This window comes from Antrostomus carolinensis, unplaced genomic scaffold (genome assembly GCF_000700745.2).
Source record: "Antrostomus carolinensis isolate BGI_N321 unplaced genomic scaffold, ASM70074v2 scaffold38682, whole genome shotgun sequence".
Classification (NCBI taxonomy): domain Eukaryota; kingdom Metazoa; phylum Chordata; class Aves; order Caprimulgiformes; family Caprimulgidae; genus Antrostomus; species Antrostomus carolinensis.
In genome coordinates, this window is record NW_010300918.1 from 22,677 (window position 1) to 44,244 (window position 21,568).

Here is a 21,568-nt window from a genome sequence, read left to right on the forward strand (position 1 = left end):
TTAGGATCAAATTGGTCCTTATATTGTGCAACTAAATTTTGTGTCCCTTAAGAGAACCACTGGGGATATGTGGTTTTTTGGACGCATTTTCCCAGCAAAGCAGCCCCTAGAATCTGCATAACAGTAGTAGAGGTGCTGGTGGTGGTTGTCTCAGGCTGGGAAGGGTTTCCTTCATCCTTGGTGCATGTGTTTGAGATCCTAGGCAGAGTGCATGGGAGATGATTGGAGGTACCACTGCTGTTCCTGTAGTACCAGAACTGCAGCTGAAGACAGCATGAATGAAAGCATGGCCTCAGAATATGGTCCCCAGTGATTCTGTATTTGTAGCAGGTCCTGTCAAATACAGCCATGGGTTAATATGGAACTAAAGTTCAGCAACAGGAATTTGTGAACAGCTATGAAAATACTGAAACAACTGCAAGGTGCTGACCTTAAACCAGTGTTCCTTTAACTTCTAGCAGCTGTTTGAGTGTGTCCATGCAAACCTGAATTCGTTCCCTGGCTAGCGGTGATTTCTGAAGCACAGAAAGCCATTGGGTAACGTGTTCTCTGGCTGAAGGCACAATGTGTAGAGAAGTTTTAGAAGCTCCAAATTGCGGAGGGTAAAACACTGCTGCAAACAAAGCTTTTCCTGCATTTCTCCTGCTAGTGATGCAGAGACATGGAGCTTTGTGTTTTGCTTCATGGATCACAGGAGCCGGAGTTCTGTGTTTAACCTTCTTCCAGGTAACCAAACCCTTCACTGGGACCAGGCTAATTTTAGGGATTTCGTGGGGGGAAAATTTCAACTTTTATAGATTTTAGTCATCAGCCCTCTTTTTTTTGGGTTGGGGGGGTGGGGAGGGAAGGGGTGCGGGGGAAGGGGGTGAAGAATTTTTTGAGCACCTGATGAATTTGGGCAGGATTTAATGTTCACAACAATTCCAATTAATGCAGAGAAAACACGACAGCCTTACTCCTTTATTCTGTCTATGGCTATTGAAATGGAAGAGCATGGGTCTTCAGCAGCACGAGTGGGTGTTTGGCTACATTGATAGATTACTGCCTCAGAGCAGATGCACTTTGCTGCAGTTTAGTTTGCAGGTAGTTTGAAGGATGATAAAAGAGAGTCCAGGGGTTGTCATTCAGCCATGAAGAATACTCAGGGTACACCTAATCACAGCAATCGGCTGTCTGGTTTTGACCTGTTATTCTAATAATCAGTTGAAGTGCAAAAAAAATTTAAATATTCTGCACCAGAGTGCATGTGTGGCATGGTAAATTAGCTCAGTTTTAAAAGGACACGTCTAGAAGAGTTGAAGCTTCTATATTTTTCTCTATTCCTCATTTAGGTTTCAACTGCTCATGAAATTTCATAGATAATGTTTTTTATGAAAGAATTATTATACCTAAATAATAATTTCACTCTGGTAAAACTAGGGACTGAAAGGCAGTGTGCACAGGATCAGACTTGTTAGAGATTTGTGGGGTGATTTCTTGCTGTTTACAGCGACACAAGCTTTGCACAACAAAATCCTTACAAAGAAGTCCTGTTAATTAGACCTGTAATGAGAGATCTCTCAATTGTACGTATTTGATACAAATTTCTAATGCAGAACAGAGCTTTCCAATTTGACTTAAAGAAAGTTAGAAATCTCTACGTGATTTGGATATACACAGAAAGAAATCCAAAGTAATTATTTGCAAATTACATTCTAATAGTTTTCTCCACGAAATAAATCTAAATTATTCCATCTTGCTCATTCTGCTTCCCAGTGTTATTTCAATTCTATGCCTGATCTGAAGTTTTTTGTAGCAAATTTGGACAAGTGTTATAACATACATAACAGGAGTCAGCCAAAAATTGTATTGAATTTGATTCAATCATACCAATGAACCACTCCGGTTATTTCTTGCCTAGATAGCCTGAAACTGAGGCTAAGATCAACAAGGCTTGCAAAAATAAACTTGCTGGAGCAGGGAGTAGAAAATATACCTGAAAAACAAGTTTCAGGTTCACATATTTGCAATACCTGAAACCTGACTCTGGGAATGATGCACCACTACTATCCAAAAACAGGAAAATGCTGGGTAGAGCATGTGTCTAGTTAAAACAGCTCCAATTTACAGCTGCATTCACAATTAGCTACTGGAAAATGAGCTGCAGACCAGGAATATGGTCACAGGACATTTTCAGCAGACGTTTCTGAATAACAAAGCCCAGTTCTGTAAGCAGGTCTTTGACACCTGCTTGCGTCTCCCTGTTCTTCCCCTTCCCTCTTTCACATCAAAAGCAATGCTCTCCCCTTGGCCTAGCTTTCTTCTGCAAACTATTGAATTTATTGAACTCTCTACAAGGTTATCCACTGGTATCGATACTGGCTAGCTCAGACCAGGGACACGCAGAGGGAAGAGCTCAGCCCTGCTGTCTCTGGGGAGAGGGCTGGTGTTCATCCCTGCAGGAGCCAGCACCTGTAGGGCTGCTCTTCTCCAGCTTCCTGCTCTAAGATCAGTAGCTATATTGGTAAATTATGAAAAATCAACACATATCTGCCTTCTCTGATTTACCTGTGTGTTTTCAGTTAGCAGACTCTGAGTCGGACTGTGAGATTGGCAAGAGGTGAGTGTGGCTCTTTTTTCTCACCTGCGCTGCTCCCACACTGGGTCTCCTTCAGGGATGCTGTGCTCCTGCCTGACAGACCAGCACGGCAGAGGAACGAGGGTTTCCAGGAAAGGGCCATTTGGTTTTTCTTCCAAAAGAAGAAAGGACAGCTGGCAACCCTTTGTGTTTCCAGCAACAACAATGGTGGTGGGTGCCAGTGTTGAAAGACACATCAGTTGCAAGCTGCTTTGTACATCATCTGCATCTGCTCCCATCTACATAGAGAAACTTCTAATAGGGTTCCCTTGATGGAGGAAACCTTCTCAATCCTCTGCTTATCGATGATGCTTTTCTTCATGTTGGTAGACAAACATTGGAGCTGGTACGGTCCCCTCATGCTGGACTGAAAGTTCCTTTTATTTTTCCCTTGTTAGGTGCAACGAGCAGAACGATGAAAACTTTAGCAGCTGGTATGTGTGGTAAGTTTCAGATCTGTTTTAGAGGGAAAAACTGACAAATAATATTCTTTGATGGATATATAGAGAGAAAGGCATTAAGAGAGACTGATAGCTAGAGAGCATTGCTCCTGGGCTGTCCCTGTGTTCTGTCTTTACTGACTAATGGGAATCATTTATCCGTATCCTCCTCACTGTACGTTGACAACCGAGCTGGGCAAAACTGATGAATGATTTTAGGGAGAAGTGTTTGAATTTGCAGCCAGCACTCGGCACTGAGCACTCAGCACTGAGACATTGGTTTCTGGGGACTTTGATCATGTCCGGTATGCTGATGGGGAAACCACAACATTTAACAGCTATTTGCACAAGATGTTAATGAATATGTTAATTTGAAGACAGGCAGCCATCTGTCGGTGCTGCCCGCAGATGGTGATGGTACTGTTCCTTCCCTGCTGCCTCTGCCTCAGGTTCCTGATGTTGTTTTTCCTGGCCTTGCTCCTGTCCTGCGGGATCTGCTGCTGCCTGCAGTGCTGGCTGAAACGGCGGAGCTGCCTCCTCCATCGACGCACCCTCGCCGTCTTCGCGCTCAGCAGCTCGGATGGCTTCTGTGGTTAGTCCTCTCCATACAGGCTGCGAGGTCCTGCTGACCCCAGCAGGCTTCCCATGTCTCATCCATACCCCAGTAAGAGTGGACAGGCCTGAGTGGGAGCTGGGCTGCAGCCAGGTGCTGTGTTTCTGGTGAACAGTGGCGTGCCCAGCTCAGGCATTGTGGGGAGGTGTTTGGACCATGGACTGGGGGGCCTGGGCAAGCCACATCCACTTTTCCCCAGCTATACCTTCAGCTGAACTCAGTGCTGTCCGTGTGTCCCAAAGGTGCCTAGCTGGGGCTTGGCCACGCTAACACTGGAGATCTGTGGGACCTTCTCCTTGGTGCCAAGGCACTCAGCTACCTGACATACTCAGCCACAGGCACTGCATGGGGTCAGGCAGCCCTTTCAACACATGAGCTGAATTTCTCACTCAGGCAAGACCACAGCAGTCTATTTGAGCCACCCCAGCAGGCTGACACACCATGGGGTCTGTCAAAAAGTTGTCTTGGTGGGCGCTGTTCATCATGGTAGTCGTCCTCAGCATTCTGCAAGGAGCACTCAGGCTTTTGAGGACTAGGCTATAATGACTGGGTGTAGCACCCAGCACTGACCTGGAGTATTGCCAGCAGCATCAGCAGGCTGGGCCAGACAACAGTTCCTCCAAGAAGAATAAAGCTAATTCTGTCATTAAACTAAGCCCTTCCCAGGGAAGGTATGGCCTTCTTTCTGGCTGATCATGAACAGTGTCTCCACAGGGAGGACCCACCCCAAACCCACCCAAATTCCTCTGTTCTCATTTCTTGCATCTGGAGTTTGTGGCAAGAGGCTTTGTGATGCCATGCTTCAAAAATTACATCCATGCCTTTCTTGTTTGCAAGTGGTTTGACAGCTCCTCCTAGGCTCACCCCTCTCATCCCCATGCTTACTCTTCACACCTCTCTGCTGTATGGTTATGGCTTTGCTTTTTTCCAGCAAGTGAAGAGCCTCAGTGCCCATTCTCTGGATCTCCGATCCCCTGCATGACTGCAGAGATGTCTTCTTCTCCTGCCCCACAGTTCAGCCTTGGGGAGATTGAGTTGCCTCCATCCTATGAGGATATTATGAATGAAAACAAGCTCTAGACACCACGTGTTGGCTTTCTGTGATTCCACTTGTTTCATTGAAGATCTTCCATTATGCTACAGTAATGTGAGATCAAAACAGCCCTTTTCACAGGTTGGCCAAGAGATTGAAAAGCAGCACGTATTTCATCTGAACCTAAAAGGGGAGACAAAATGCAATACAATAAATGCCAGAAGCATGTGTTGAATCTGTTATGGGAGTTCAGCTTGACATTTTGATAGGGCTCTGGATTTCGAGAAAATCTCTCAAGTTCTATCTGTATTTGGGGTTTCTGGCTCAGTCTCCAGATTTATCTCTCTAAGCCTGCTCAAGCTGATGCAACCTTGTATGTTTTAGGACCAAATGTTGATAAATGACTTGATAGTTACTTCTCAAACTTGGGCTGTCTCCTTCACTCGGCACGGTGCCAGCAAACACCCTCTGGCAAAGTCATGTTGTTCTAATACGTTGTAATGCAATCATGCCACTCTGCGATGAGCGATCGTTTGCCACATTTAAAATATTTAGCACAGCATATCAGATTTGACTAGTGCAAAAGGCAGCAAATTTATGGCCAGGGGAGGGAAAGCAAGAGATGGAGATTATGGGGGGAGTAGGCAGCGGCAGGAGTTGGCTATAGAAGATGAAAAAGGTGAGTTTGTTCATTTAAGCTGCTCTTAATTTCCTGGTGACTGTCCCCAGCTATTCTTGCCCCTGGCATTGCAGATCTAAAGGGCTTGGAATAACCCAGGACCCACGTGGCAGTTCCCCACAGACATAAATTAGGGGTTAGGCATTTGGTGCTTAGCTACAGAAATTTATTAGGATAAAGAACATAATTTTCTTTGAGGTGACTGCTGTAGACAGGATGGGAAAAGACTTCAAGAAGACTGCCTTATACCCGAGCAGGATCAGGTCTACCTAAGCCATTCCTAAGAGGTATTAGCCTGCCTAGTTCTCAAATTACTGAGGAGAGATGCCGAATTTCCCCCTTAGCTGGATTTCGGATGAAAGCAAAGATTTCTGTTGTTTGTCATGGGCAGGTCACTGAAGGCTGGATTCAGCCTTCCTGACCTCTCTGCCTCTGCGGCCTCAGAGGAGAGGGCTGGGGGCTGCAATCAGACCCCCTTGGTGCAGGAGGTAAATGTCACACCTAGTACAATGCACCACGTGCCTGGGGAGCTATGAGTGGGCAGTTGAGTCCACCTTAGGTACCCCAGAAGGTTAATGGAAGCCCACAGCCTGACTTGTGGAGCAGCTCCCCACCTGTAGAGTGGGGTTAGTACCAGTTCCCCTGCTCCAGAAGGAAACTGGGAAGATAAATCCACTAAAGGTTATAAAGTGCTCACATATTCTCATAATGAGGCAATATAAGTACCTTCACTAGATAAAGAATTATAGCATATTTTGAGAGACAAATTCTCTGCCAGCACCACCACAAATTATCTCCATAAAATCTTATTTTAGAAGCAGCTTTAATGTTTGACTCTTGTGTGAAAGGAAATAAATGTTACTGTAGCAAAATGAATGTTTTTGCCAGCAGGCTAAAATATTACAGGGTTTATTAATAAGGAAAATTAGCAAGTACAGACTCAGCCAGCGCAGAAGTCAAGCAATTCCTGAGTGTCCTTTCGCTGGCTGAACTTGGTAAGAATTGCAGGTAATCAGCACCTCTCAGGATCAGACCTTTTATATACATAACTGCTTCCACTACTCAACCCCTTCAATTTATGCCCTGAAGCATGAGATTTGATTATGTTTGTCACTTCAGTTTGCATAGCCCGCTAGCGGGCATTAAATCAGCCATCATTTCCTTCCCACCCACACACGCTGCCTTTGCTTCAGTGACCCCTTTGTGGAAGTGAACTCCACAGGTTGTCTGCATTATAAGCTGCATAAGACATTACCATCTCCCGCTTATTAATTGCTCGGCTCTAAATAAATTGCTGCCTTTCATTTCATTTAATGTCACCTTCTAATCAGATGGCTGGAGAAGGCTAACAAGCAAGGACTGCTCTGGTTTCAGTGCCTCCATCACTCTGTATCCCTATTTCTCAAGGTCCAGTGAGTGGCACTGATTGTTGAGGAGGTAAGTCCTTCCCCAGCCACCCAACAGAGGGCAAGCGAGGCTTTCAGCAACGCACCCAGGAGGCTGCTGCTCTTGCAGGAACATTATGGGAAACAGGTTTGTGTTTCCGTGCTATTAGTGTGCCTTCAAGTGCATTCAGCTTCACGGTTGGGGTGCTTTAATTATTCACAAAAGGAATAAAATTATGCCATCAAAATTGTGTCAAGTGGCTTATAGTAAAGCAAGCTAGTGGCTGTCACAAAATTAGGCTCCAGCTGGAGTCACCAGCATGGGAGAACCTGTGTGCTATGGTACTTGTGCAACATGACAGGAGCCATGGATGTTTCCAAAAACTGCAGAAGACCAGGAGCCATCTGCAAAAAAGAGTTTGTGTAGGATTGCTGGGGGGGGCATAAACTGACCTTGCTGCTGACTTAGGGTAGGGAAGGAGGGTACCCTGAGAGGGAGCTCAGTGGGCACTGCCCTGGTCCTTGGCTTCCTGATAATAGAAACAGAGAAAAGGATGGGTTCCTTCTTTCTGAAAATGTATTTGGGATGGCCCCACTGACCTACCATTGCCTACGAAAGCTGCTTCTCCCAGCTTACCCCCTTAATCCCAGGTGCTCCAGCAGAATGGGCAAGGTTTCTCCAGACCTGTGTTCCCATTCTTACAAAAGCAGAGATTTTGCCTGGTATCTTATGCTTTTGTAAGCACTCAGCCCTTAATGAGAACAGTTAATGCAGTTTGGCTGATATTTCCAGAGTTGTAAGGAAGGATGAGCCGTTTCTGTATGATTCATCAACTTAGGAATGGGGTCTGCTTTGCAAAAGCACTTGTTCTGCTGTGACCTTCTGACTGCCACTCATCCTCTGACTTACACTTCTGCTGACTTTGAGAAGAAATTGCAAACTGCTCTAGAACAACCCAGAAAACACAAGAAGACAGATGCATTTGTTGCCTTGAGAAGGGGAAATGGGATCAGAGTATAGGAGCTAATTGCTTGGTGACTATCTGGAAGCAAAAGACGAAGGGAACGTGGCGAGGTGCACGGCTGGACTTTCACCTCCGCATATCGAGGCCTGAATAATAAAGTCATAAACTGGCTCTCAGGCAAAACAGAACAAAACCAAAGCCAGCTGAGTCATAACAGGGGATCAGTCAGGGCTTCCAGGAGGGTTGCACATGAAAGATGGGAAAATAATAGAAATGCTCATTAATCTGCTTTTTATTATCATCTGAAGACTTTGGATTATGGGCTAAAGGCTTTGGCTTTTTGCGCAGGAAGAGGATAGGGGTGGGGACGGATGCCCACTCTCTTTGGGTCACTAGATGGCACAAGTCTGTCTCTTTCCTTTCTTGCTCAAAGGCATCTTACAGCAGGGACCCAAGAGCTACTGGGAGAAAATTGTTCTCCATTCCCAATAACAGTACTTGGACGGAATATTTTGGTCATAAATCGCTTGCCCACAATATTTAACAGATGCAGAAGAGCAAAATGTGAGGGTCCAGCCCCAAATGAGAGAGAAAGACTCACTTTCTTGGTGAAATTTTACTTCTCTCACTTGGAAAGTTTATAAAATGACTAGAAGTCACACCCCACTTTCCCAAGGGCTGGTCCGGTTTGTGCTGCTGCCTTGTGTGTGTCCTTGCAGGAGGGCAGTGATTTCCCTCATGGGAGTCAGAGCAGGTGACCTGGCAAAGCACCTTTCTGGGCAAAACTCAGACGTGGGTTAGAGAAACACAATATTCAAAGGCAACTGCATTTATTATATCTCACGAATATTACAATATGTAAGGAAAATAGAATTCTGAAGTAACATTCTTATCTACTGAAAATAATTGTTCAGATCTACCAAATTCACACCTAAATCATATTACAATGTGTGTGAAAAGTAAGGAAATCCATATTTTAGAAAATATTCATGCAGCTGCAGTAGGAGATAGTCTAGTTCACAAGGTCATAGTAAGAGCGAGTGCTAATTAGAGCCAGAATTATTAAGAGCCTTTATAAACAAGGCTGACTGAGGTAGTGAGAAGATTAAATGCTGCATGCAGAAAAGGACAGCCATTGCAGATGTCATTGTTTTATTCTCTCTCTCACTTGCGTATATCAAAATGGGAAATCAATATCTACCTGTAAGGCATGAAATCAACTTAGCAAAGAGCTTACCCACAGGACTTTATTATTTTCCATAACCAGCAACCAGCCAGATCCCTGGCAGACTGCACCGAGCTGTGTGCTCTCAGTGGAGAGGGCAATGGGGAGCCCCAAGTTCAAGGAGACACCATGGGGTGGGTACAGCAGTGAGGAAACCTGAGAGTCCCAGCTCTCAGCTATGTCCCTGACTCTACCTATATCCTGGGAAATGAAGCAATGAGATTGAGATGCCCAAACATACAAAAATGTTCCTTGGAATTTAGTGAAAATCTGGAGAAGCCTAAAAGGCTGTTGGCTCTGGAGGATTAAATGTTGGGCCTCAGCTGGAAATTGCAACTGGACTGAATGGGATGTAAATAGATATTAAGGAAATACCTTAATATCTGAGCTCACCTGCAATGTCTTTAGCTTTAGGGATGGGTTATGATTTTGAAAGAAAAAATAAGCCCTGTGTACGTTCTGGAAGGTTTTTTGCTAATAAATAAACAACCAAACTAAAATAGATCTGCATTGTGGCATGGTAATGAGCTAATGAGGAGTGAATACTGCAGCCGTGAAATCAGAATTAAATTAAACAGTGAATTAACAATTAAATATTAACAACTGATCAAAACATCAGATAGACTGTCTGCAGAATTTGAACAATGAAGCAATGCAGCATTGGACTGGTTGTTACAAAACGTTAACCCAGCAAACCTAAGGCTTGCTGTGACCTTTTCCTATTTCTCTCGTGCAGGAGGTGGATCCTCAAAAGCTATCATAGATAGAGGCTAGAACAGGAGCATGGTTAAAGAACTAACCCTTGTTCTACATAGATACTGAAGAAGAGAAAACCCCAGAAATGTTTATGCAACATTCTTTGTATACATGTTTATTTAAGGATGATGTACCCTGAGTTAGGTAGTATTCAGGGTATGTGTGTGCCTTATTTGTGTAGCCCCAGGAGGAGCACAGTGCTGGAGGGACTAAGGAGACCAGTCCTCTATATTCACCACTGACCAGGGCATACATGTTTAATCCCAAAGTGTCCATTGAGCCACTGCTTGGTGTGACCCATGCATTTCAAGTCACCTCCAATCACCTTAAAACCAGCTGAAAACCATTAGGGAAAAGGCCCAGGAGTCTCCTCAACCATTGCGTACAGGAGAAAAGGAGAAATCAATGGTCTGAGATCTGCAGTTACACCTGCATTAACCGGTGGTCCCAGACTGTTGCTCCTCTGCTAAACAAGAAATAAATCTTCCCAGGAAGAGGTAATCTCCATGCCTCAGAAAGAGCTGTAGAAAACAGCAGCAAAAGGCTGGTAGGTGTCCCTGGGTGTTAGTGGTGAGGCTGGCTGTGTAGCATAGGAAGGATTCAATTCAGGATTTTGGTCCAAGTGATGATGTCTTTGCTCTGTACCTCCTCTCGAGGAGCATCTCAGGAGTCAGGCTGGGGTGGCCTGGGGCATCAGGGTATCTCTCCTCCCTTGTGGAGACTGAAGCAGTGTTGGGCTCCCTGGGGAGGAGCAGGGACGTGGGTGCTGGAGCAGGTGCTGAGCACAGCTCAGCCTCTGCAGTGGGTTCATCCTCCCCCTCCTTCCTAGGACATCCCTGAAGGAGCAGGGCAGCAGAGGCACAGCCTAGGGACTAGACCCACAAACATCCCCAGAGCTTCCCTCCCCTGCATGGCATGCCAGCTCTTCCACCCCAAAAGCCCCACAGCAAATACATATTTCTGATGTGAGTGAGAATTTAAAAAAAAGAAAAACCTCTGGAGGTGGCCTTGCATCCCCAGTTTCCTTCAATAACCGGCAGAAACTCCTATCACCTCCAGATCTCCTTGTGCATTCTTGGTATAATCCATGAATTCATCACATTGCTCATACCACTTGTACTCCTCGTCTCTCAGGACTTTGTAAAAAAAGCCTCTGTCATGTCTCCTACTGTTTACATCTGTTCAATATAGCTCATCTGTTGGCAATAAGTTGCTTTCAGTTTGACTAACATAAGCGTCTGCCAACCAAAGTAGCATGAACTCTGCAGGCACAAAGCCTCCCTTGCCTGGGCAGCAGCGCTGCCACGAGGGCTCTTGCTGAGATGGTTGTGTTACAGTCTGAACCTTGTGGAGGTGCTTGGGCCCATAGCAAAGCCATATGGACCTGCTGTTGTCCCGTCTGTCCCAGGGCCTGAGTGTTACTTAATTAGGAGCCATGTCAAGGTTGGGTTATGTTTTACCATTGCTGGTCAGTTCTGTGCTGCAGCACAAGATGCTCTTTTCAGGATAAACCATGAGAGGAACCAGCCCTGTATCTTCCATCATAGGGCTATCAGAGCTGCTCTTTGGGAGCTCCATCCACAGCCATTCCATCTCCTTCTGGCCCTCATACCATGAGGCTTCACTTCATATTGCCTGTGGGGAGGACAGGGGTTTCTCCATCCAGTCTCCCCACCAAGCAGTCAATAAAAGAAGCCTACCTCTGATGGAGCCTCAGTATCCATGGCTGGGCACATCCTCCTGAGACTCTACTGTTGTTTCTCCACTCCCCCTGAACAGGTATATCTCTGTGCTGAGATCTTTTCCTCAACCTCTGGTGCCCATGACCATATGATATGGTGCTCATCGTAGGAAGGACTGGATTTGGGCAGTTTCTACCAAACCTAAGAAAACTGTGTCTCAGCTTCTATTTTCCTTCAAAGGCATGGAAGGACTGTTTGCACTTTGTATCCATCCTTAGCAAATGTGTTAAACCACACTGTTTTTTCACCAGTCCTAGTGAAGACATGTCTGATGCTCTAGCCTCATCCAGCTTTATGGCAGCCTTGGATTGGAGCAGGGGACAGAAGCCCTGAACTGCATTTAAATTTGTTTTGATAGAAAGGGACAATAGGTTTTGCCATTGTTTATCCTAGTTTCTATCTGGTATAGACATGTTGTCACACATAAGATCAGATCTTGGATCTTCACTCACTTTACCTTTGTCCAGGCAAAACTTTCACTAAGCAGAAAGAAGATGGCAATTTCCAGATCTCAGTGAGTCTAGTGCATCCCTGATGTACATTTTAACACTGACTGAGAAGGACTGTATTTTGCAGGGAAGAATGCCCCTGAATTTGCAGCATTTCCTCAGTTCAGATGACAGGGCCATACACTTAACACAGCTCTTGTATCTCCAGCTGCCTTTAAGAGGAGCAGACCCCCATGCTGGGTGCATAGGATCCAGATGTTGGCCAGATGATCACTCCTTCTCTTTGCCTACATTTTCTGCTTTGCACATTCTGTCAACACATTGCCAGACACGGAACAGATCCATCTTACAGTCTGGGGATCTTCATGCTTAACGCTGGGGTCCGATCCAGGAGCGGCTAATTTATCTCACTCGTACGGACAGTGTTGAGCCAAATGCTGAAAGAGTCTGTTTTAGTTCTTTCAGTCCATGCTTTTGCAAGCAGCCTCAGCATCCAAGACAACAGGAATCCCTAAAGCAAGATCTTCTCAGAGATTACTTTCTTGAAGGAAGGGGTTTTTTTGAAGCTTTTGTAATGCAAACATTGTAGCATACAGTATGTCCTTGAAATTCAACTTTGCATCTGTATCACAACTACAGGAGCTTGAGTCTCTGCACAATCCACCACAAATAAAAGCAGAGCTCTTTCTGGAGCACTCACCTCCTCCTCACACTCTCGTGTCCACTGCATACATTTTGGCAGTAGCTGTTTGCGAGGATGGCAAATGCACATTTGTTACGATTGTCCCAGCTGAGGAATAGCCTTTCCTCAAGGAGTAAGCAGAGTGGAATCTTCCAGAGCTGGTCTCTGTGAGACACAGGGAGAGAAACAGGATCTGCTAATGAGTGCTTGGTGACTTTCAGCTGCAAAGCCTCAAAATGCAGAGAAAGCAGCCCTCCAAGATATAATAACACATTTTATGTCATATTACACCTCAGCTCCCACCTGAAGATCTTGATGTGCTTTCTAGAGCTGTTGAAATAACACTATTCCCATTTTACATCTGAAGATACTGCTATTGAGGATGAGCAACCATCCTGAAGAATGTCCCTGAAGGACTTTCCCCACCCTGTGTGCCTGTAGCAGGCCCCGAGCGATGGCTCTATCTCTGAACTGTGTTTCAGCCCTGCCACAGCTCCTCACCTCTGAAGAGATACATGCAGCAGGTGAGCAGGGCCCCGGATAAGAAACAGCCGAGCGACCCCGCCATGCCGAGCCAGCACGACCAGCCAAACTTGTACTGGATGCCCAGAAACACATTGTGGAAGACCAGAGAGGAGCGTTCCACGTAGACGTCAACGGCATACCACACCGAGCCAGTAATGCCTGGGAGACCTGCAGGACAGGAGGGAGATGCCACACACAGCTCCAGATGGACCACAAGGAGATCACAAATGTAAAATCTGGAGCTATAGCCTGCTGTCCACTGGGTCAGACTTGAGGATGGAAAGACCTTCCTCAGACAGCAGGTTTTGGCTCCCTCAGTCTCAGCCCAGCCTCTTTGGCAGATTCACCGTGGTTCCTACTGATATCAGCCGCAGCTCTGTCAGGCAAAGGCTGTACCTCCCGGCTTGGCACTCACAGGCACCATCGGCGCTGGTTGGCAGCACTCAGGTTTCTGCACTAAAAGGTAGAAAGCTCTTCCCTTCTCAGCTCATTTATCAACTTGCTGTAAAGTTACTTCAAGAATGTAATTGTCTAATCTGTTTTGACTTTCAGAACTTTGGCAGCATTTTCAGATAAACTTTGGGACGTGAACAGAGGATGTTAAAAAGAACCTCCCAAAGTGCTTTACATGTGCTCCTGGTAGCTGGGGTGAGTTATGTGCTAAATCTGCTTACACTGAAGCAGAGGCAGATACTCAATATTGGCATAAAGTCACATGAAATTACTCGGTACCTAGTTCTCAGTCTATTTTTGCATTTAAAATTCTCTCACTGGCTGTGACAGCAAAGCACCCCAGTCAGTTGGTTATTTATCACTTAGGAGGGACAGATGTGTTATTATCCCTTTATTATAGATCAACTGCAGAAATTTTGGGCTAAGTGACTTGCCCAAGGTCACACAATCTGTGGCAGAGCCAGGAACTGAAGCAGGGGCATTTCTAGTCCTTCACAAATTAGGTCTCTTTGTATTATCAACAACACTGACTTCTTCACAGTAAACCAGCAGTAAATGGAAGTCAGTCAAATCAAAGACAAGTCACCTGGTCAATACAAGAAATTAAAGCAGTTAAACTCACCTATGTGCTGTTAGGGGCAGGCAGTGAACAGAGGAAGCTATATTGCACAAATAAAGAAAATTAAGATCTTTCCCCCATGTTTACCCTTTAGAAAATCACCAACTCCTCTCCCCAAAATAAAAGAAGGTTTTAAATCTTCCTCCCTTTGCTAAAAGGTGTCCTGTAGGATGGGGGCACAGCGGGGGAATACCTGCAATGAGCAACGTAACTCCAGACACCAAGCAGATGCGCAGCTTGATGAGTGGCTCATCGGGAAGGAATTTCACACAGTCCAGTCCCAGGACAAGGAAGAGAAATCCAAATCCTGCCAGGATATCTGCTGTGATCATCATGGCTCGGGTCAGCACCAGCTTCACTGCAGGACAAAAGGACATCGCTTTAGTGCACAAGGAATGGAAATGTGGGTGGATAATGGAGTTAGATCCCATGGGAACATTTTTTTCTGGGGTGAAGCTTTCTCCAGCTTCCCCTGGGAGTAATACTTCACAGAGAAAAGAAACATGGCTCTAATATGCGTGTGCACCAAATCATCTGTCACTGAGTAGAGCAGATATTCTTTTTGTCTACACTCAGGTGACCCCACCACTTATAGAAACGTCTTTGACTCTTACATACCAGGGTGCTCAGCAAAGATGGAATCGTACTCATCGCAAGTTTGGATTCCATCAAAAACATTTGTGACACATTCCCACCACAGGCCACGGCATTTTGTACTCACCTGTGGGTTGAGGAGAGAAAGAAGACTGTAAGTTAATATATCCACCAACACAGTGGATGGTCAGCTAGGCCCTTCAGCAAAAATTCTGGTCCACTTACGTCTATGGCAAACTAGAGTTTTTTAGCTTGAAGTAGAAAAAATGTGTCAGAATGAAGAAAAAAGACGTTTTATGTGTCCCTGCTAATGGTTTAAAATTAGAGCAAAATAAATTCAGACTAGACATTATGAAAAAAACCTTCCTACTGGTAAGGATAAAAATTCTGAAGGAAATTTCTGGGAGGAGCTGGGGGGTGGCTGACAGGAGAGATCTAAGAGCAGGTTTGACTACTCCTTTACAAATGTTTGTCTAGGCTGAGCTGGGCAGGTCTATGGACCAGATGACCTGTGACTTTGCTGTCCATGCTCCCCTTACACCATCCTCCTGACAAAGAAGGAGCAGCTCGAAGGGGAGCGTGACTGGCAGGGCAGGCGTTGCACCAGCAGCCGGGTGCCCGCAATGGGAGGTGGCCACGGCATGGTAGAGGAGTGCTGTGCTGCAGAGCAGAGGTGTGGATGTGAGCCCCTCTCCAGATGCCTCTGGAAGGCTGCCCTCAAAATGACTCAGCCATAAACACTCACTGGAAAATGAGATCCTGGCCCCAGGCTCCCAGTGTGCTGCCGGCTATGGGACCGCGCGTGCTGGAGCCACACTCATCGCTGAGACATCCAGACTAGGGCAGACGTTGCAGTAGCATCATAGTTAATCGCCTCTGCTGTCCTGAAGCCGTAGATACTATTCCCAGCCCAGTCTTCCATAAATCACTCTAATATGGGAAGTATTTTCATTACCAATGCAAATATGGCAACAAGCACCTCTAAAATATTCCTGGAATTGCTCATACAAGGAGCAGAGTTAATGTCGGTGCAGCTTTGGACTCCAGCCTGCCCTGCTGCTGCCAGTGACACCCGCTGCAGTTAAAGGAAGGAGAAACTCTCCTGGGGAGGGGGCTTCATGCATGGGAAGGGGACCAGGCTTGCTTGGATGATGCAATAAATTCATTTTTCTTGCACTGTGTAAATCACAAAGCAGATAACAACATATCTCAGACACTTAATAAAGTCTCATTCACAGTGTATCGAATCCATAGCCAACCGCAATATTTTCTCCACAATACAATGTCCAAGACAAACTGTGATAACTTCTCTGTGATACTGCACTGTTGATAAAAGGTGAGTAAAAATGAGTTGCTACTTCACACTGGCAAAAAGATACTATTTATGTTTGAATGAAAATAATCTACATGTTCTGTTTCATGAAGATGAAAACTACTTAAAATTTCTGAGAATTTTGGGGCAGGTTTAATGAAAAATATCACCAAAAATGAGAAGCAGAGCTGGAAGAACCTGGTTTCATTGATTCTGTGTTTTTCAAGAGAACAGTGTCATATAAAACAATTTGCCATTAGATGAAAGTTTTTACCGTGGCTCTCTTAATCCAGCTGCAGCGCCTCTTCTGTCTTAACTCACCACCATTCAGGCTGTGCTTGAAATTAGCATGCTTTTATTAAATTACATTTTATTCCACTTCTATTTATATAATTTCACATTCCTCACAAACCACCCTAGGCTTATTCACATTACTCTACACTCAGATAATACTCTTAGTTACTTGCTGGCTTGCACGCATTAGTACTATTTTTTAAATCTTACAAGCAGCATCTTCATCTAAATTATTTATAGAGACTAACGGGTTTCCAGGCTTTGTCAGCCTCCAAGCAAAACAGAGGTCTTAAGGTACAACAATCGCAATCATGGTCTAGCTTGTGAAACAACCTTCTTCCCAGACTAGAAAAAACTTGATAAATGTTTGGTGTTTCTTGGGATGTTTCAGTTGCCACCTACTCCTGCTAGGACTGAACACAGGCAGAAGCAGGGATCAACCCATCTCTGCAGCATATGCACAGCCTGCCTCGTTGCCTGGTGCACGAGGAATGGGAATAGATGTCACAGGGAGGACCTGTGGCTGGCCTGAGCCACTGCTGAGCTCTTCTGCTTTCTGTTACCTGCCTCTTAACCTCCCTGGCCATCCCTTGCTCCCCTCTGCTTTGTGCACCCTTTGTCCTTCTGGTTGTTAATCTGCTCCCAACCACCCTTGGGCACCTGCCCTTGTGCTGACAGCACAAACCCTCAGGCACATGGGAACTCGCTGCTGTAAATGGGAGAGGGGTCAGGGCTAGTTAGGGCGTCATGTGGGGCATGGATTACTCCATCCCAAGGCCAAACCCATGCATCATGTTAGTAGCACTAATTCCTCATCACCTCTTTCCCTCTGTAGCAAATCTGCTCCAGCTTCCCAAATTCCTCATCTCCCACTTTGATTATTAAATACATAGCCACAACCTGCTTTCCCTAACACAAGCATGCATGTAAAACATAAACTGTGTAATGACTGTAATATATATAATTATATCCTATGCATAATGTATAATTAATATTAAAATAATTCTAATACAAAAAAATGACAGAACAAGCACTCACTTCCCCTTCTGGGGAAAGCACAGAAGACAAACACGTGAGTGATGTTAGTCACAGTGTTTCACCGCGCTGTAAAAAGGTGCCAACATACAATGATTACAAGCCTAGCACGAGAGTTTAACAGTAGTGGTAATATTTTTAATCCGCCTGCAACAGGGAGAGACTGTGTACACAATACAGTGCTTGCTGGGAAGCAGATAATGTGGTTTTTCCAGCACAAACTACTGCAAAAATTGTCCCAGGCTTGTCTTGATGCTCACTGGAGTGCACCAGCTCAAACTGGTGCCCAAGCAAGTTGTGGATGCCCCCTTCCTGGAAGTGTTTAAGGCCAGGCTGGATGAGGCTTTGAGCAACCTGGTCTAGTGGAAGGTGTCCCTGCTGATGGCAGGGGGGTTGGAACTAGATGATCTTTAAGGTCCCTTCCAATCCTAACCATTCTATGATTCTAAACCACATTCTGTGCTGCCATAACCTGGCTGTTTCTGAAGGGCAGGCGAGGGGCTGTGGGAGCTGAGTGGAGGCGGCTGCTCCCGGAGCTCCCTGGATTTTCTCCTGGGCTGCTCCTCTCCAGAGGGACCACAGTGAGGGCTTCATCCCCCGCAGCTGCTGGGGGCCAGGGACAAAACCAGACGACTCTCCATGCTGGAGCATGAAGTTCCTTTCTTCGGAAGTTGAAGTTGCCTGAATTATCTTTTTTCCAGCTGAAAACAGGAGTCATTTTGGACTCCAGCCTTTCTGGCCATGGACAGTTTACCTGCATTCCCCTGTTTAGAGCAGCAGTGAGTCATTCGGGCCATTAAGGAGATCAGTGGTCAGGTATTAAGGCTGGGGGCATTTTGCTCTATTATTTAGTATTCACACTCAGATCAGGAATGTGAGAGTAGTGGCTGCTAATAACCAAACTGGGGGTTAATGGAGCACTTAGGACAGCCCAGTGCAGGTGCCTTTGTGCCAAGAAGACAAGGTTACACAGCCTCAGGGTAACTGTTCTTTCCTGGACTAGTTCTTTCCTGGGACTAGTTCTTTCCTGGACTCAGTTTGCTTAGGAGTTGGTCTTCTGTTTTTCCCACAATCTAGGAACCATTTGGCATTTCTGAACATATTGATATCTTCAGCTGACTACAGACAATTCACATCTTCCTGAAATGAATCTAAAATAACTCCTAAATTAAGATGATAAATGAAGAGTGATATCACAGCCAGCATCAGTGGCTGCACACTGTTTTCCCTGCCAAGACATGCTGACCATCAGCAACCTCACTGCACTGGATCTATAACCACCTCAGCATCTACAACCACCTTCCAGGTGGGACTGGAACTCATATTGCCAGAATTTCTCATGGCACAGAGAAAAAGGGTTTTTTTCTTGTAACTAGTTTATCCTTCTTTCCTCAGATAATTCATCACTTGATGTGATACAGCAAAACATGGCATTGCAATCACTGAGTGCACGGGAGCTCTCCTGGTTTCCTGTGCTGGACAGCAGATAGAAAGTTTCCTCCTGATATATTCAGCCAAACTCTGTGTCTTGGAAGGTGTTTCACCTTCACTGCACAAAGTATCCAGTTTGCCAGAGAGCAATTTCCACACTGGAGCCCCACAGCACTTAAATGTACAGAAAGTGCTGGCTGCTCTGGGGAGGAAAATAGAAACTTGCAGTACTGAGTGCTGGAGAAACAGCAACAGTTTGGGGTCTGGAGTCTCTAGGACACACCTTGCACATAAGCAGCATTCTGCTCCCTTGTTTGCAATTTACTTTTTCCAGTACCTTTCTCTAACATGAGAGTGCTATTGTCTGCACAAATTCAAGAAAGTATTTTTCAGTGCTGGATCTGATGCCAGCCCCTATGCTCCCCATAAATTTATCCTAGCCCTATAGCTCAATGGCTGTTCAGAAAAAGACTTGAAGAGCACCAGATTACACACTGGACTTTTCTACCAAGAAGTCTGACCTACAGAATGAGAAACATCTCCAAAATATCCATGCAGGCTAGAGACACAAGATAACTGTACTCAACTTCATGCACATTTAAACCTGCAGACCGTTTCCGAACTTCCTAAGTGAAAGCAGAGTATGGATAATAAAGTCTGGCAGAGAGAATTACACAAAATACCCTTCTTCCCTGCTCTTGACAGTCATTCATTTAATTTTATCCACATTCACCCAGCACAAGAGGGAAAAAGTACATGAGAGTGGAGCAATGATGCTGAGAACCAAACTCTCTCTAGGACACATTTGTTTTGATGATCAGGCTCTCCTCACCCTAGTCTTACCTCCAGGGAATCATCAGCATTCACCATCCAGCAGTCTGTCCAGGTAGATGCTATCAAAAACCCAGTAGAGAAAAAAGCAAAAAAACAGCCCACATACTGGAGGAAAAACCTCATGCCAGCAGATGATCAGCACATCCAAGGGGGTGAGAAAAACAATGTCTAGCCCTTGTTCTTAAAGCTGGCAGAGCCTTAGTGTCCCAGGTCACTACCACCCTCTTCCAGTGGCCATGAACAGCAGGAACTTTTCACTTCTGCAGATGCCACCCGTTAGTGAAGGCTGCAGGAGCAACGCTCGTCTGCAAAGGGGATGGGAGGAGGGTGAGAGCACCCACGGGAGCTGCTGCAGCCAATCCGCCCTGCACAGTTAAAGCTCTAGTCATGCCTGGCTGAGGAGAAACGGGGTTGTGCAGAAGTGACAGGCGGGTAACTGGAGTCTTGGACTTGCAAGGAAAACAGGTATCGTTGAAAGTTTTGGCAAACTAGAGATTAAAAAAGAGAATCAAAACTTGTTCTTCAGGGCAGAAGTTTTGAGCACTGCTAAGGGACACACAGAAGAGCTCTCATGTGCACACACATACTTATTCCTGTACATTGGTTCATGCCTTAGCAAGGAGCAACTATAAAGTGTCTTGGTGTAGATTCCAGGCCCTTTGGTTACCCTGTTGGTCTCTGATGCAGTGATGATCTAGTTGAATGTAGGAGTGTCCTTAGAAAGGGAAGGGAAAAGGTAGCAGTCATGGACCTTCAAAGCCAACACCAACAAACATCACAGCTCAGATATGGAGCTCTGTATTCTGTATTTAAGTCAAACCTAGATACTTCTTATGGCCTGGACTTCAATTTGCTCATGGCCTTAGTCCAGCTCCCATATGGGAATCCTGAACTTTTCAAGCCACTGCCAGTTTGGGGGATTTAGTTTGGTTGGATTTTGCCTGCACGCTTACTGCCATTGCAACCTTCCTCTTTTCCTGTGGGACTCTCCGGGTGACCAGGGGTCACACAGGCTGCTGGGGACAGAAGGACAGGGCCTCTGTAACAAGGCTTCTCACTCAATGCCTCCTCTCACACAGCACTGAGAAACACAGCAGAGCTCCAGGGCACCTTCCAGGAAAACTAAAGTGGAGCAGGACCAGAAATTTCTCCCATCCCAAAGGTACAAATGCACGGAAACCATCACATCCTCAATTATCTTTAATTTTGAAAAGAGAAGCCATAAAAGGCTGAAGACCTGCCTTTACTGGGCAAGTCTTCAACACAGGGCTGAGGAGCAGATTCTCGCTCTGCTTTGAGCTCTGCTTACAATCTGCTTGCCCAAACTGATGGAGTCTGTCATCTCAGCTGTCACCTCCAGATGGAGCCAATCGATATTTTACAGAATTACTCAAAGCTTGCTTTCTCTTCTCTGAGATTTCCCTCCAAACACACCAGCAATGAGAAGTTTACTGTTCTTACAATATATAACCCGTATAATTCCTCTCATAACTTCATGAGGCAGTTTTACTGTCCAAGTTTACTGCCTAGATCCCAGGATGACTCTGTTCCTCAGAGGTCACACTGAAGAAGAGGTCCTCAGCACATGCTTTAGGAGACACTAAATGGAGAACAAAAGTCCCAGGTCAAAAACCCAGGGTCTGCCGGACTCTCTGCTGCTTTAGCTTTTCTGCTCTCTGTTTTCTAATTCCATTCTCAGAAGCTGACAAGTGAAGAACTTTTCTTCTTTGTCTGCCAGATGCATGTCTTGATACGGTTATGTGGGTATGATCCTTTCTGATGAGTTTTCTGATATTCAAATGTCTACATAAGGCAACCTTCCCCTCCCCCCCCCCTCCACCCACCCATGATCTTCACTGCATGGCTTTCTGTGACAAGGGCAGAG

At 45.5% G+C, this 21,568-nt stretch overlaps 2 protein-coding genes across 2 annotated transcripts; one reads left to right on the forward strand and one right to left on the reverse strand.

The window, feature by feature from the left end:
* Nucleotides 1-642: 642 nt before the first annotated feature.
* On the forward strand, nt 643-4,750 carry TMEM207 (transmembrane protein 207). The gene is made up of 5 exons (XM_010163285.2): nt 643-726; nt 2,562-2,599; nt 3,016-3,060; nt 3,507-3,649; nt 4,602-4,750. Exons 1-5 carry the CDS (start codon nt 652-654, stop codon nt 4,748-4,750), a joined length of 450 nt encoding a protein of 149 aa, XP_010161587.1. The 5' UTR covers nt 643-651.
* A 7,861-nt stretch (nt 4,751-12,611) lies between these two features.
* CLDN16 (claudin 16) lies at nt 12,612-19,806 on the reverse strand. The gene is made up of 5 exons (XM_010163286.1): nt 19,693-19,806; nt 14,802-14,904; nt 14,377-14,541; nt 13,088-13,279; nt 12,612-12,751 (listed from the first exon to the last, which is right to left on the reverse strand). Exons 1-5 carry the CDS (start codon nt 19,804-19,806, stop codon nt 12,612-12,614), a joined length of 714 nt encoding a protein of 237 aa, XP_010161588.1.
* Nucleotides 19,807-21,568: the final 1,762 nt, after the last annotated feature.